The 13,243-nt window shown below is 45.1% G+C and overlaps 1 protein-coding gene and 1 long non-coding RNA gene across 4 annotated transcripts in view; one reads left to right on the forward strand and one right to left on the reverse strand.

Moving 5' to 3' along the window:
* Positions 1-1,848: 1,848 nt before the first annotated feature.
* On the reverse strand, positions 1,849-5,435 carry LOC142598521 (uncharacterized). Its single transcript, XR_012832672.1, has 3 exons — positions 5,391-5,435; positions 4,704-4,755; positions 1,849-4,154 (listed from the first exon to the last, which is right to left on the reverse strand). It is a non-coding gene; the product is annotated as an uncharacterized LOC142598521 (long non-coding RNA).
* Positions 5,436-7,224: 1,789 nt separating this feature from the next.
* Positions 7,225-13,243, forward strand: part of VPS45 (vacuolar protein sorting 45 homolog) — a 32,764-nt gene continuing 26,745 nt past the window's right edge. For 2 of the 3 annotated variants that reach the window (XM_075737203.1, XM_075737201.1), the window contains exons 1-10: positions 7,225-7,404; positions 7,508-7,642; positions 7,755-7,815; positions 8,917-8,996; positions 9,469-9,537; positions 9,837-9,974; positions 10,386-10,496; positions 11,359-11,493; positions 11,833-11,946; positions 12,638-12,805. In XM_075737203.1, the coding sequence (XP_075593318.1) occupies positions 7,312-7,404; positions 7,508-7,642; positions 7,755-7,815; positions 8,917-8,996; positions 9,469-9,537; positions 9,837-9,974; positions 10,386-10,496; positions 11,359-11,493; positions 11,833-11,946; positions 12,638-12,805 (1,104 nt within the window). In that variant the 5' untranslated portion in view covers positions 7,225-7,311. The remainder of the gene's footprint in view (positions 7,405-7,507; positions 7,643-7,754; positions 7,816-8,916; positions 8,997-9,468; positions 9,538-9,836; positions 9,975-10,385; positions 10,497-11,358; positions 11,494-11,832; positions 11,947-12,637; positions 12,806-13,243) is intronic. The other variant, XM_075737200.1, reaches the window with a different exon arrangement.

The raw sequence follows: 13,243 nt of genomic DNA on the forward strand, positions 1-13,243 counted from the left end.
AAAAGACATGCCTACTCGCGGTGCGATGACTTTTATTACTCCGTTAAAAAAGCAGAGGGTTAAATGGCAGCTGACAAGCAAAGCTAAGAGGAAAACAAACAATTTTTGGCTTCACAGACTTGAAACTCTTCAAAGATGGAAATTCATCCAAACCTTACTTAACTTGCCAAGAGCCTCTTTTTTTCCGCAGTGTTTTCCTCAGGAGACCTGAATGCTGTGGCAGAAAGACACTTCGGACACGAGCATCATTTTAGTGTGAGAACTGAGGCATGGGGGAAAGGGTCGGGATTTTCCCGAGTCACCAAAATCCAGATGCAGAGCCAGGACCGGGACGCTGTCAATGTTCTTGCAGGGTATAGAAAATTACTATGTATTAATGAAAAGCAGAGGAAGAAAAACATCACGAGATGCACAGGCATAATTCTTTCTAAGCGACTACTCTGTTTTTCAAAGTTTGCATGGATTTCAGCTTCTGTTCTGCTGGCGGTGATCTGGTTTTCCTCTCTCCTGTAACTAACGGTATTACCCTTTTACTGACATGATAGGAAGATGCTTTTGTGGCTGAACCGAAAATGTTAATTTATAGGTACAAATTGCTTAGTTCTTGGCCCGTTTCCAGAGCCGGACTCATTCATGCCACGGGTTGATTTGGCCCCTGGATGCCACAATACGATTTGAGGGCTGGATGGCGGTCCGTTCTGCGGTAACGCCGTCAGCTTCCACTGCAGCTTTGTACACGAACCAGTAACAGGATGTGCAGAAGGATCGCCTCCTCTTCTGGCTGTCTGCAGTTCGGCTCTCTCCCGCCAGCAGGCAGAAAGCTTTATAACTGGAATACCTTACGTCGGCAAACGGGTTCGTCAGGCACAAATGACATTAGATGGAAGCAGAAGCTGATGTCAGAATGGCCAAGACATCTGTCTCGAAGGGGCACGAGTAAATTTTTCTAACTCGGCATCTCTGGTTTGCAGCTGGTACTAGGAACGCATAAACCAGGGAGTTATTCCATGGTGTTGTTTGCATCAAGATGGTTTCCAGCCTATGATTTCAACCTGAATCTCTGGGATTTCACGTGTGTACTTGGGTTCCATCAGACAGATCGAGCTGAGCAGTTGTGCACCAGAGTCACAACCAAAGTCACAGCTGAAACCGTGCCTCTGCTTTAGAGTAGGAAGAAATAAAGGAAGCACACTCTGATTCAGTAACCTTACTGGTTTGATACACGGGTCAAATAATCGAGATAAAATTTGATCTCTTAAAATAGACGGCGCTGTAATCCTGCGACAATCCTATTGACTAAACTTAGGTACCAAAATCTGCCCCTGAAGCCGTTACCATGCTGTTCCAATAGTAATTAGACTACAGTAATTATTAGCGAGATTAAATAGATTTTTCTTGATACAAATATATATTTGAATGAATTCTTAAGGAAGATTTTGATTAGAAACAATGTCAAACGTCACGTCATCCAGCAACGAGCTCCGCTGAATTACGGGAATGGAGGAGTCTGAACTAAGAAACCTTGAGGGCCATCCTGTATGATGGGCTTGCTGGGAGAGCAAGTCAGAGTTGGGGACTGTGCCCTGATACGAGAGCCTTTGACTCTGGAAACTGCAGATTTGATTGGGATTTTATTGCGGTTCCCCTTTTGTCCACAGTTCCCAGGGTGCTGCACCCTTTGATATGAATAAAATCAGTCGGCGGAGTTTTAGGGCTGATTGGGAGGCCAACAGTGGGGTACGCTGGCAAAGCTTAGGTGGGGACGGGGAAAACAAAACCAGATTAAAAATAAGTAGCAATAAATATGTGTCAATAAGTATCTTATTTTCAGATGTGCCTACTGCTACCTAAATTTGACTAAAGCTCAGTCTCCACAGCGACATTCAAAATTCTGAAGGAGATGCTGTCTTGCAGCTTTTGATGTAATAATAAGTTTCAACAACAAAAAATAGAACTCAGGATATTTTTCTATCTATTTTACATGTTTAATGTGAACATAATTTACAGTCTACATAGCAAGTTTTTTTTTTTTTAATAAACCTACTGCTTTGCTAGTCCTTTTAGTATGCATTTATTCTATTTTATGTTACCTCCAGCTTTCTTCACCTGTCTGAGTTGTGACAGTCCTGTAATGAAAGAAAATTCCCTGCCTCCCCCCTCCCCCCGGTAATTGCATTAATTTGGAATCCTTTTTGATAGTAGAATGTTAATGTTAAAATAACAAACTAATCCTTGCATTGTACTTTTGATTTGTAATTCATTTAGTCAAATCTATTGCTACAGAAAACAGCAAAGGCACAAAAAGGCATTTGTATTCCTTTAAGGACAATTACAAAGATGTATTTAAGAAGACGACAACACTCTGGGCTTATTTAGTTGAAAAAAAAGCATCACTGACATCATTACAAAAGCATGGAGAAATAATTAAACTATAAGTACTTTCCAGACACTAAATCATTTAAAATCTAAACAAGGCCAGAAAACAATAGGATGGAATTAAATACCAATTTATTTTTCTTCTTTTTTTTTAGTTTGCAATTCTTATGCATATAAAGCAGAACCTTTTGCTGCGAGTAACCCCACTAACCCCTTAAGTAAGGTGTCAGTCAGTTTGAATGGGAGAAGTAAAATCAGAGAAATCCTGAACCATCTAAACCACACAAATCTTTTTTTGTTTTTGTACAAAGATCTGTACGTATGCAAAGCTTCCTGGCCTCTAACCACACTGGAGGAAGAAGACCCAAAGTATTTTGAATGGTGAAATTTAAAAATGCGATCTCAACTGGTAACCTAAGCGCTTAAAGGACGACAAACGTGTAGGTTACTCGATGAGGAAAAGGGGAGTTGCTTAATTGGAAGTGAAAGGCAGGATTTATTCATTTATCCATTCTTCTATAAATAGTGATCTGACAGCGAGGGCGTGCTGGCTGCATTTCATGCGGCCCCTTTTTAGCTCCATCCCTCTAGGAATAGCATGTAATCCCAACTGCGATTAGCAGGACCAAAGGCTGTTCTGCTTGAACGTTACTCAAGCGGAGCCGGTGTTCCTGAAGAGGAGCATTACCTAATTTTCAGGAAAACTAAATAACATTCTTGTACTTTGAACCTGGCACTGCTGATTTACCAAGCACAAATTTAAATACCTGTGTGAGTTTGGGCATAAGGAGCAGACGGACTAGTGATGGAAGAGATCAATCTGTGCGAAAAGAGGGGGAAAAGAGCTCTCAAAAGATGCAAAAGTGTATGAATGGGTGATAAAGACATTAAAAAAAGCTCTAATACCATCTTTAACTTTCCTAAATAAGAACATAATCTGTTTCAGTTCTTTATGATTGAAACGGATGAGAAACAGCGGGTTGTCTGAGATAAAGGAGAAGTTCCTGTGCGCTAATGTTCACCGTGGAGAAAAGAGAAAGGCGTACAGTACTCCTGGTACTTGCCAGCTCGACATATTTTGGGGCATCGCAGCAACATCCTTCCAAATCTAACAGCGATGACCGATAAAGTCTGTTTAATTCTGCGTGGTCGGTGTTTTCCTAGTGCCGTGAAAGCATTTAGCCCTGAAGAGGACGGATGCGCAGAGTTCCCTTTCCTCCGCTCCGCAGGCGCCCTCTGTCTGAGTCCTGCAGGAATTCAACCACCACTAAAATCGGTTTTAAAATGCCACCCATCTTTTGTGGTTTTCCCCAGAAGTTGCACGTCAGGGCTTATTTATGTTTAATTGGTTCTTTAATCTAAGCTGCTACAAGCTTCTTCAGTTCCAGTGTTTTAATTAAAACTGATAATTAAATGATACTGGCATGGAGTGTGTGTGTGTGTGTCAATGCTTCACAAATTTTTTTTCCTGAAACAAAACAAATGAACTCAAACCTAAGTACTCTGAATTAAAAAAAGCAAAAAAAGTTCTGTGAAAACACCTGGGAATGCACCCAAAATTTCTGCTAACTAGGAGACAAATGAATCGCCTCAGCATCTCTGAAAATCTTGGGTTTTCTCTTCAGAATTTCTCTAAGCCATTCAGCTAAAAAAATGAAGTTTCAAAAGTGATGATGCAATACATTATCTCACGCTGTTTTTCCGAGAAGCATTGGCAAAGCAAACATTTCCCATTGTTCACCTCCTATGTTTGGTCTGTTTCCTTGGTGTTCTCTTATCTGCATATTTCAAAATAGAAGCACGATCATGTTAACATTCAGAGTTACCTGCAGACTGCGTGCTTTGCATCCTGGTTATAACTCGGAATGCCAAATATTTTTGTTATGACTATTTTCAGCTGGTCTTTCAACATACCTGGGCCACCGAGGTGCTTCAAGTCTTCGTACTAAACAAGAGCTACAGCTCATTTTGTAAGCAATGGTAAAAAGCGAGGTAATTTTTTACAAGGCTTAAGAAGTCACCTTTGGAGTTTACACAGAAGGCTCGCGCTTCTCACGCGCGTCCCTAGCAATTGTTTCTGTAATGCAGAGGGAGGAGATACGGCGCCAGTTAATCACTGGTTTTCTTCGCTGCGTTTTGGGATGTAGGGTATTTTTTAACTGTTTCTGCCCTACAAACAAACGGCACAAACTCCAATCACGTTTACAATTAATGTCTCTGGGGCTTCCTTCCCTTCCTCTGACTATTTTTCATGTCACAGCAGCATTTAACTGTATGTTTTAGAGGACATTTAGTCTCCTTAAAACACTTTCAGAATTGTTTTTTACCCAGAAATCGGTGTCGTTGAAATCATCGGGTATCTCGCCAGAAAGTCTCTCACTTTGAAAACAAAGCAAAATGCAAATAGATGTGTTACTTGTCAGAATGATTCTCAAGCACAAAGCTGATAAAGACATCAATTTGTCACAGAACTTTAGCCACCAGAAATTGGAAAGATTTATTAATCGAGGGTGAAATTCGCTCTGCCCTTCTAAACCACAAAGCCACATTAGTTTAGCTCAGCTGTATATCATTGTAACCCAATGGAAGATATTCTCATCTTTACTTTCCATACTCTTCTTTCCTTAATGCCCAATCTAGCAAGAAAAAGGAACGATACATTATTTCTGCTACCCAAACTAAAAACTGAAGCTCCGTTTACCAAACTCACAGTAAAACTCACTGTGATTTACCAACCAGATGGGTACAAATTATTCCACAGATATCTTAATAGACTTTTCTTTCATTTCAGCGTGTTTGGCTACGAATGATTTATGTGCCTGACTCTGCAAAATGTCATATCCGGTGAATGAAAATAGCAATCAGCACAAATACAGAAATGCCAACGGCAGAGTCTCTGTGTACTAGAGAAACCAGAGGTGCTACACTGATGCGTGTGATTATTCCCTGAGCAACTGCAAAAAGACGTCGTGCAACAGACTGCCCGCACATTTAAATAAAGATGTAAAACGTACTGCATTTTTTAGCTGCCTATTTTCTGTCCTCAAAGCATCAATTTCGTGGACATGAGAGAGGAAAAAACCATTGTGTTTTGAATGTTAAGATCAGGATCGACTTCGTATATCCTTAACATCAGCTTTCTTTAAGCATCTTGGATTTTAAAATACCTTTAACTTTGCCTTTTAGTCTTTACATTGCATGCTGTTCTGAATTACAGTACGAAATTGATGCCAAACCACTAGAGTCTCATAAAGTTATTAAACATTCTGCTTGCACCGACTGTATTTCTGCTATTGCAAAATGTATGGCTTTCCAGAGGAAAGCGAGAACACAAAAATATCTGATCGTTTCAGGGATCAGGATGCTTTTTTTTCTTTAAACTACAGAATGAAGGGAAGGATTTGAAGACTGTTGCCTCCTGTATTATTTTGGAGACACGGCTGTATTTTTCCTCCATACAGGCCAAGGAATAGCGGAAGGAATAGGAATGAATTTCTAAACTGATCCCATTTACGCACTAGAAAGGTAAAAGACTGCAGCTTGTAAGAGGAGAAATTATGAGTTATATTCAGCTTAGCGTAGCCAGGGAAAGTATGACACTCCTGAACAACTCCGTTACACTATGGTATGGACAAACTCCACATCTCATCTCCATGCACAAACTTCAATTTACGTATCGCTAATGTATTGTGAGTGTCTCCAAGAATGCTTTCATAAATATTACTTAGACTGGCTGCTGTCTAAAAAGGGAAAGATTTCATGGACAAGGCACTTTCTCTGATCTTTATTTTTCCTATAAAATACCAAAATTTTGAGCTGTGGCCCTATTTCCGTAATGTATTTTGATGTATATTAAATGTAAATCGAGCAGAACAAAAGATGAACTATAAGCATGGAAGAGTTCCTTTGTGTCAGCTTTTATGAAAAGGTACTTACAAGATTTGCAAATAGCTTTCATTTTTCATCAGCACCTGCTCACCATTTTTTGTATAAAACATACACGTTAGATGATTACATTTTTATGAACATAATAGCCCTTTTCCAAAATTGTCACACTCGGGAATAATAATAGCAGCAGAATAAATAGCACAGAGACCCGCTCTTTTAAAGGTTAGCAAAATAGATAGTGGCTCCGGTCACACGAGTTATCCCATGAAGGTCAACCGCTGCAACACCCACCCCGAAAATGAGAGATGCGGAGGGGGAGCGTCCTCCCCCCCCCTCCGTCTGCCCCCAAAACCCGGCTACCGCTGCGGGTCTTTTGAAAACATCAATTATTACAAATTTTCTTTGCTTTTGGAAGCCGAGCTGGCTGGCTGGCGTAGGGCACGGACTTTAAAACTTGTCTGGGTGAATAAATCCAGGATTGGGCAGGGTTACGCGGGCCGGGGTTTGGCCATGGGACGCCCAGCACCGTCCCCAGCTGCACCCAGGCCTAGACCTTCCCAGAACTGGGTTATACTGGTGAGAAATAATTGCCCTGCTTACTTGATTAAGCACAATATCGATATTTTAATGCCTTTTTTTTTTTTTTACCTTCCGTTTGTTGGAAAACCAGACTGACAGCAAAGACGCTGAGGGGAGGGACCCACCTTCTTCTCCCTGTACTGACCGGGCGGGAAGGCGCCCCGGTCGTCGGGGGGCAGAGGCGGGTTTAGTCCCAAACTCCCGGGACGTTCCCACCCCCTTCCTCAGCTGGGGGCCCCCTCAGGACGGGCGAGGGGCCGGGCCGCGGGCGGCGGGGCAGGACCGGGCGGGGGCGGTGGGCGGGAAACGGCCCGGGCTCCTCAGGCGGGGCGCGCCGCGGGGCAGGCTGGGAGTTGTAGTCCGGCGCCGTGCCCCGCCCATTCGTCCCCGCCATCGGTGGACTACAACTCCCAGGCGGGCGGCGGTGGCGGAACGGAACCGGGTCGAGCGGAGCGGAGCGGAGCCGAGATGAACGCGGTGCTGGCAGTGAAGCAGTACGTGTCCAAGATGATCGAGGACAGCGGGCCGGGCATGAAGGTGCTTCTCATGGACCGGGAGACGGTGAGCGGCGGGGCCGGGCTGGGCCGGGCTGGGGGGCCGGGTGGTCCGGAGCGGTGAGGCCCGAGGCCCGGGGGTGATGGGCGCTGCCGCCTCCCGCCCGCAGACCGGTATCGTGAGCATGGTGTACACGCAGTCCGAGATCCTGCAGAAGGAGGTTTATCTCTTCGAACGTCTGGATTCTGCCAACAGGGAGGCCATGAAGCACCTGAAGGCCATCTGCTTCCTCCGGCCCACCAAGGTAGAGTCACCCTGCGGCGGTGGGACCGCGACGGGGCGCGGGTGACTCCGGCCCCTTCCTAACCGACGGTTTTGTTATTAAATCTGCTCTCCCCGGTGCTGTTTTCATCCAGGAGAACGTGGAGTTCCTCATTCAGGAGCTGCGGAGGCCGAAGTACAGCATTTATTTCATCTGTAAGTGCGTCCCGTCCTGTCCAGTACGTCCAGGCTTGTCGGTCAGAGCCCCATCCGATGTTCCAGACGTGAGACGCTGTGACAGGCCTTTACTGAAACGCTGAGAGTGTGTAAATTCTAGTTTTTCTGCTATTTAGGTCACCAGATTTTGTTACCTGTAAGATAAAAGAATTAAACCGAAGCGACTTGTAAGAGATCTTTACAAAGCAACACCGTAAATCTGCATTCTTCCCGTATGGCTTATCCCTGAAAAATTCTGGAATTTTAAAATTTTGTGTTGCTTCATAAACATGAAAGAAAGCTAATGCTGGGGGCGAAGTGCCTTTATTGTAAGGAAAACTGAGATGCAGTGGATGAGAGACTGGCCCAAATCTCAAAGGTAAATCATTCAGAGACAGGATTTAGACTTCGCATCTAAAAAATCTGGGATCAAACTTGCTGTGCGGCATCTTCTCATGCCTGGCATGTCAGGCAGGTGTTTCTCCTGTGCCCAGCTCGTGCCACAGAATATTCTGTAGTTTGGGAAATTAAGCAGAACGACTACAGCTGGTTTTGTGTTGAAATCTCGTCCTCCAGCACAGGATCCCTTGGTGAGGTTCTGAGAAATGAGCTGAAGAGGCCTCTAGATGTCATTGCCGCTCTGCGGGAAGAGGAGCTCAAAGAGATGTGGCCGTCGCTGTGTTCAGCCATTTAATATTACTTGGTTTTTTATGCATATGCATCTACTGACACCAAGTGGGCTTAATTGGTCTTGCTTAATTGGGCTGATGTTAGGCCAGGGAGAGGACAGAAGGGAGCCGGTACTTCCTTTCCGGCACTGCCGCGTCCCACAGGGTGTTTAATCCATCGTTGAGCGTTACGCGCTGATGCGGTGCTGCAGTCACGTACTGGATGTTGGCACCAGTGGCAGAAAGTTGGGCAGGGAATTAGCTCAGAGTATCCTCATGAGGTAACTTCTGGATTCTAATGTTTGCATAATAGCTGCAGGTGTCGGGTCAAGGGATCTCTGATGTCATCTGCTCCTGCTCCGGGGGAAAATCTGGTCATGCTGTTCTGTGTCACTCGCAGAGCCCGACTTCTTTCGCTGTTGTTTTCTTTCAGATTTCAGTAACGTGATCAGTAAGAGTGATGTCAAGTCGTTGGCTGAGGCTGATGAACAAGAAGTTGTGGCTGAAGTTCAGGTGAATTTTGAATATTTTTAGATAGATCTCCTAATCCAGAAGTACCAGCAAAGCAAACATGCAAGCTAACAAATCTGTAGTTCTTGAACAGCACACAACAGCACTGTGCAACAGTCTTGGATGGAAGAAAAGGTGAAGGTACATACGGGATTAAAAAGTAAAAGAAAGAACAACTCCTGTGTGCCCTGTTTCTCCCTGCCCTTGGCTTTCAGAGTCGTTGCTGGTTCTGCTGTGGTCTGTGTTTCACAAGGCTCCTACATGTTGTGGTGTTGACAAAGAGCTACGTACTCGAAAAATACACACGACAAATTGGCAGTGGAGTTGTCGGCAGGAGCGTAGGGATCGGAGAGGAGGAGAAATGATCAGAGTCAATAAGTCTGGGCATTGCTTAGGATTTTAGTGCTAATGTGGCTGATGCAAGCTGAATAAAGGTTGGCAAGACACATAACTATTTGCTTTCACTTGTTGGCAGGAGTTCTATGGTGATTACATTGCAGTGAATCCGCACGTTTTTTCCCTCAACCTCTTGGGCTGCTGCCAGGTATGGAGAAAAAAAAAAAAAAAAAAGCTAATGCTCCTCCAGGACCTTGTTTTATGGTTAATGGAGAGACCAGTAGCCACAACAAGCTGGGTGCAGTGGTGGGTTGCCCAGCAGGCGGGCTGCAGTTGAGGGTCCCTAAGGGGGGAGCTGATCCTTGCAAGGAGAGGAACGCTGGGGAATCTGGATTGTGGCCTCTGGTGTACCTGCTCCTTCCGCCAAACTGTAGTTTACTACAAGACTTTATGTGAGAAGGAGTTTGGGGATGGTGCATCCATACTAAATGCAGCTTTTCCTTCTAGGGTCGGAGCTGGGATCCGGCTCAGCTGTCCAGGACAACTCAAGGGTTGACTGCACTGCTTTTGTCTCTGAAGAAATGCCCCATGATTCGGTACCAGCTCTCTTCTGAGTCAGCAAAGAGGCTTGCTGAGTGCGTGAAGGTATGGTGAGAACCTACAGCGATGTGAAACAAGTTTGGCAATGTACTTAAACTGTGTTTAATTTTTTTTTTACATATTGGTGCATTTGAGAGAAATGCGCTTTTTCAGTCAGATTCTTGTAAATTGTGTCATTTGCTGTGTTGCGTGGCTTCGGGTAGGTCACATCCCTCGTCTCTGCCGGCTCCCGACTGAAGAGCAGGCGGAGAACCATATTTCCTGGGTGTCATAAATCGCAGTAGGTTACCCGGAGCCTTTTGAAAGCAGGTGCTATTTCTTCATTAGCAGTGCAGACTAAGATAGTAGCACAACTTACTTTTCACCAGCTCTTCACTTTTTGCTCACCTGTATCCAAACTAAGAGGGAACATTTTCTGGGTTTCAGTGGGGTTTTTTTCTCCCCTTCTCTCGACAGCAAGTTATCACTAAAGAGTATGAGCTGTTTGACTTTCGGCGCACTGAGGTTCCTCCTTTACTTCTCATTCTGGACCGATCTGACGATGCCATCACCCCACTTCTGAACCAGGTGAATCATCTCGCTGTGTTATTTTTTTTTTTTTCTTCGCTGTGCCGCAGATTCTGGGAATCTTTTTGTCTCATTTCTGCGGGGTGCGCTTAGATGCAGCTCAGTCTGGTGATCAGGCAACGACTGGAGCTGCAGCTGGTGCTTCTGTAACGCTGGTGGTGCAGGAGCTGGTGGTGATAGTTGTATTATTGGAGTGATCTGACAGTCGGAAGCCCAGCTCACACGTGATTTGTAGAGTTAAGGACTGCACTCAGCACTGGGCACCAAAATTATTATCTGCTGGGCAGAAATTTTCTATCCAGAAGAGAGATTCAAATGAATGCAAATGGAGTGTCGGGCATGATCGGCTTTTGGTTTTCTCTCTAGATTAATATTAGTCTTCCCAGGATAAATATAGTAACTCGCTGATGTGCAGAAACACTCCTGCTGTGTAAGGAGCATGTAGGAAATTGTAACTGTGGAACCTCTGCAGCCAAAAATACACGTCCCTTCCCAGGCAGAGGAGGGGGAGATGACGGTGGCAAGTGGAACTGTTTGAACAGGAATATTAAATCCCCGTTGCTTGTCATTTAGAGAGTTGTGTCTTTTGAACGTACCTACAGTAAGCGCCCTGGAACGGGGAGGTTTTCCTTTGTGCTTGCACCAGTGCCTCTCATCACGGGATGCCCATCTGATTGTAACAGAAATAATATTTATTTCTTATTGTAACCTTCTGGGAAAAGTTTGAGGGATGCATGCTTTGGATCCGCTGTGTGTTACTAGAGGCGTGTAAACTGGCTTTGTTTGAGTTCAGCCTAATCTGTAAGCAAGCTTTATCTTACTAAGGTCATCCTTTGCCTTTCTCTTTCGCCGGCCTTGTTAGTGGACGTACCAGGCTATGGTTCACGAATTGCTGGGGATTAACAACAACCGCATCGACCTCTCTCGGGTACCGGGGATAAGCAAGGATCTCCGAGAGGTGGTCCTGTCTGCCGAGAACGACGAGTTCTACGCCAACGTAGGTATCTCAGTGGGGATCTTTGTGAGCGGCTGAATTTGGGGATCAGGTTCCATTCTTGGTTTTGAGGAACTTTCCAATGACTTTGAGCACCGGGGTGGTGATGTACTTATGCAAATGGTGAAAAATCAATGTGTAATGCAAGTAGCATCCGACCTGAAATAACATTTTAAATAAAACCTGGACTGATTGCAGAGCTGCTTGTTCAAGCTTGGGTTTTGGGGAGACAGCGTGCAATGGCACATCGGTGTTGGGGGCACAGAGTGCTCCCTCGTTCCAGTGGCATCGAGACTTGTGTTAGAATGGCTTTCTCTCGCATCCCTGTCTTGTTCCCCGCAGAACATGTACCTGAACTTTGCAGAGATTGGCAGCAACATCAAGAACCTTATGGAGGATTTCCAGAAGAGGAAACCTAAGGAGCAGCAGAAGCTGGAATCCATAGCAGATATGAAGGTACAGACAATCTCTACGTGACTGACTGGACTTTTTAAAGCCCATCCATTGCAGCTCACCGCTGACTATATGCTGACAGTCCATACAACCAGTACCAACAGTTCAGATCTCTGTGCCGTGCTAATTTTGTGGAGCAGGAACTTCCTTTTTGCAGTGTGTTCGTTATGGTGGCTCTCCACTGAAGGCTAGAGGCTTGGGTAGGCCATTCCGCGCCACTGCAGTGTGGTCTGCAAGCTTGCTTGTTCTGACTGTTCTCTAAGCTGCTGCTTAGAACTTGCTGAAATCCCGAAGCCCTGCAATTGAATCGGTAAGCTCTGGTTTAAGTACTTGGCTTACCGCGATATGGCTGTGGGGACTTTAAATCCGAGCTGGGTCACTTGGCAACAGGTCGGAGCACAGGCTATTAATTCAGGCACGGCTCAAGATGTAGAGAATCCTGGCAGTGTCTTTGGAGATGTTTTCTATACCCTTTTCTTTTAAGAGTAAATAAAAAGTACATCCCTTGCAGAAATCTTCTTGTAATTGGGAGAAATCCTACGGGCTCCTTGAGGTGCCCAGTCATCCATTCACCCGCACTGGTCTTGTTTATATCGATGCAAGTTGATGTATGCAACTTATCGCTGGGTTGCACACATCTGCGCTCTCCGACTTTTCTTCCGAAGAACCGTTTGTTTTGGTTTCCCCGTTGCAGGCATTTGTGGAGAATTACCCACAGTTCAAGAAGATGTCGGGCACGGTGTCAAAGCACGTGACGGTGGTGGGAGAGCTCTCCCGACTGGTTGGGGAGCGGAACCTGCTGGAGGTGTCCGAAGTGGAGCAGGAGCTGGCCTGCCAGAATGACCATTCCAGTGCTCTCCAGGTACCTCGGGCTCAAAAGCTAACCGTGATCCTTTGAAACAGAATGGTTTGATCCCGTAACTCCCCTGAGGATGGAAGTTTGATTCTGAAAGTCCGTGGGAGTTCTGCATGCAGATACCCTGCAGGGCTGGGACATTAGATGTTAAAATTGCTCTTCCCCTCCCCATTCAGTTCAGACGGGGCTGAATCATAGTTAATAACTGGCTTGAGAAGCATCTTTGCAAATTCTGTCTTTCCATTTCACAATACAACGTTCCTTCGTTATATGCAGTCAGTGGCTTCTGGCAGGCTGCTGCTGCAGGCACCAGTCAAAAAAACCCCACTTGGACCCCCGTGCAGAAGCTTATTTTATTTGTTGGGGAGGAGAAGAAATGGAACCCATGAAACTGTCTGAACCAGACTTTTCCTTGAGGTGCTGGCTTTTACCTTTTTTTTTTTT

The sequence above is a fragment of the Balearica regulorum genome, chromosome 28, assembly GCF_011004875.1.
Source record: "Balearica regulorum gibbericeps isolate bBalReg1 chromosome 28, bBalReg1.pri, whole genome shotgun sequence".
NCBI classification, from domain to species: Eukaryota; Metazoa; Chordata; class Aves; order Gruiformes; family Gruidae; genus Balearica; species Balearica regulorum.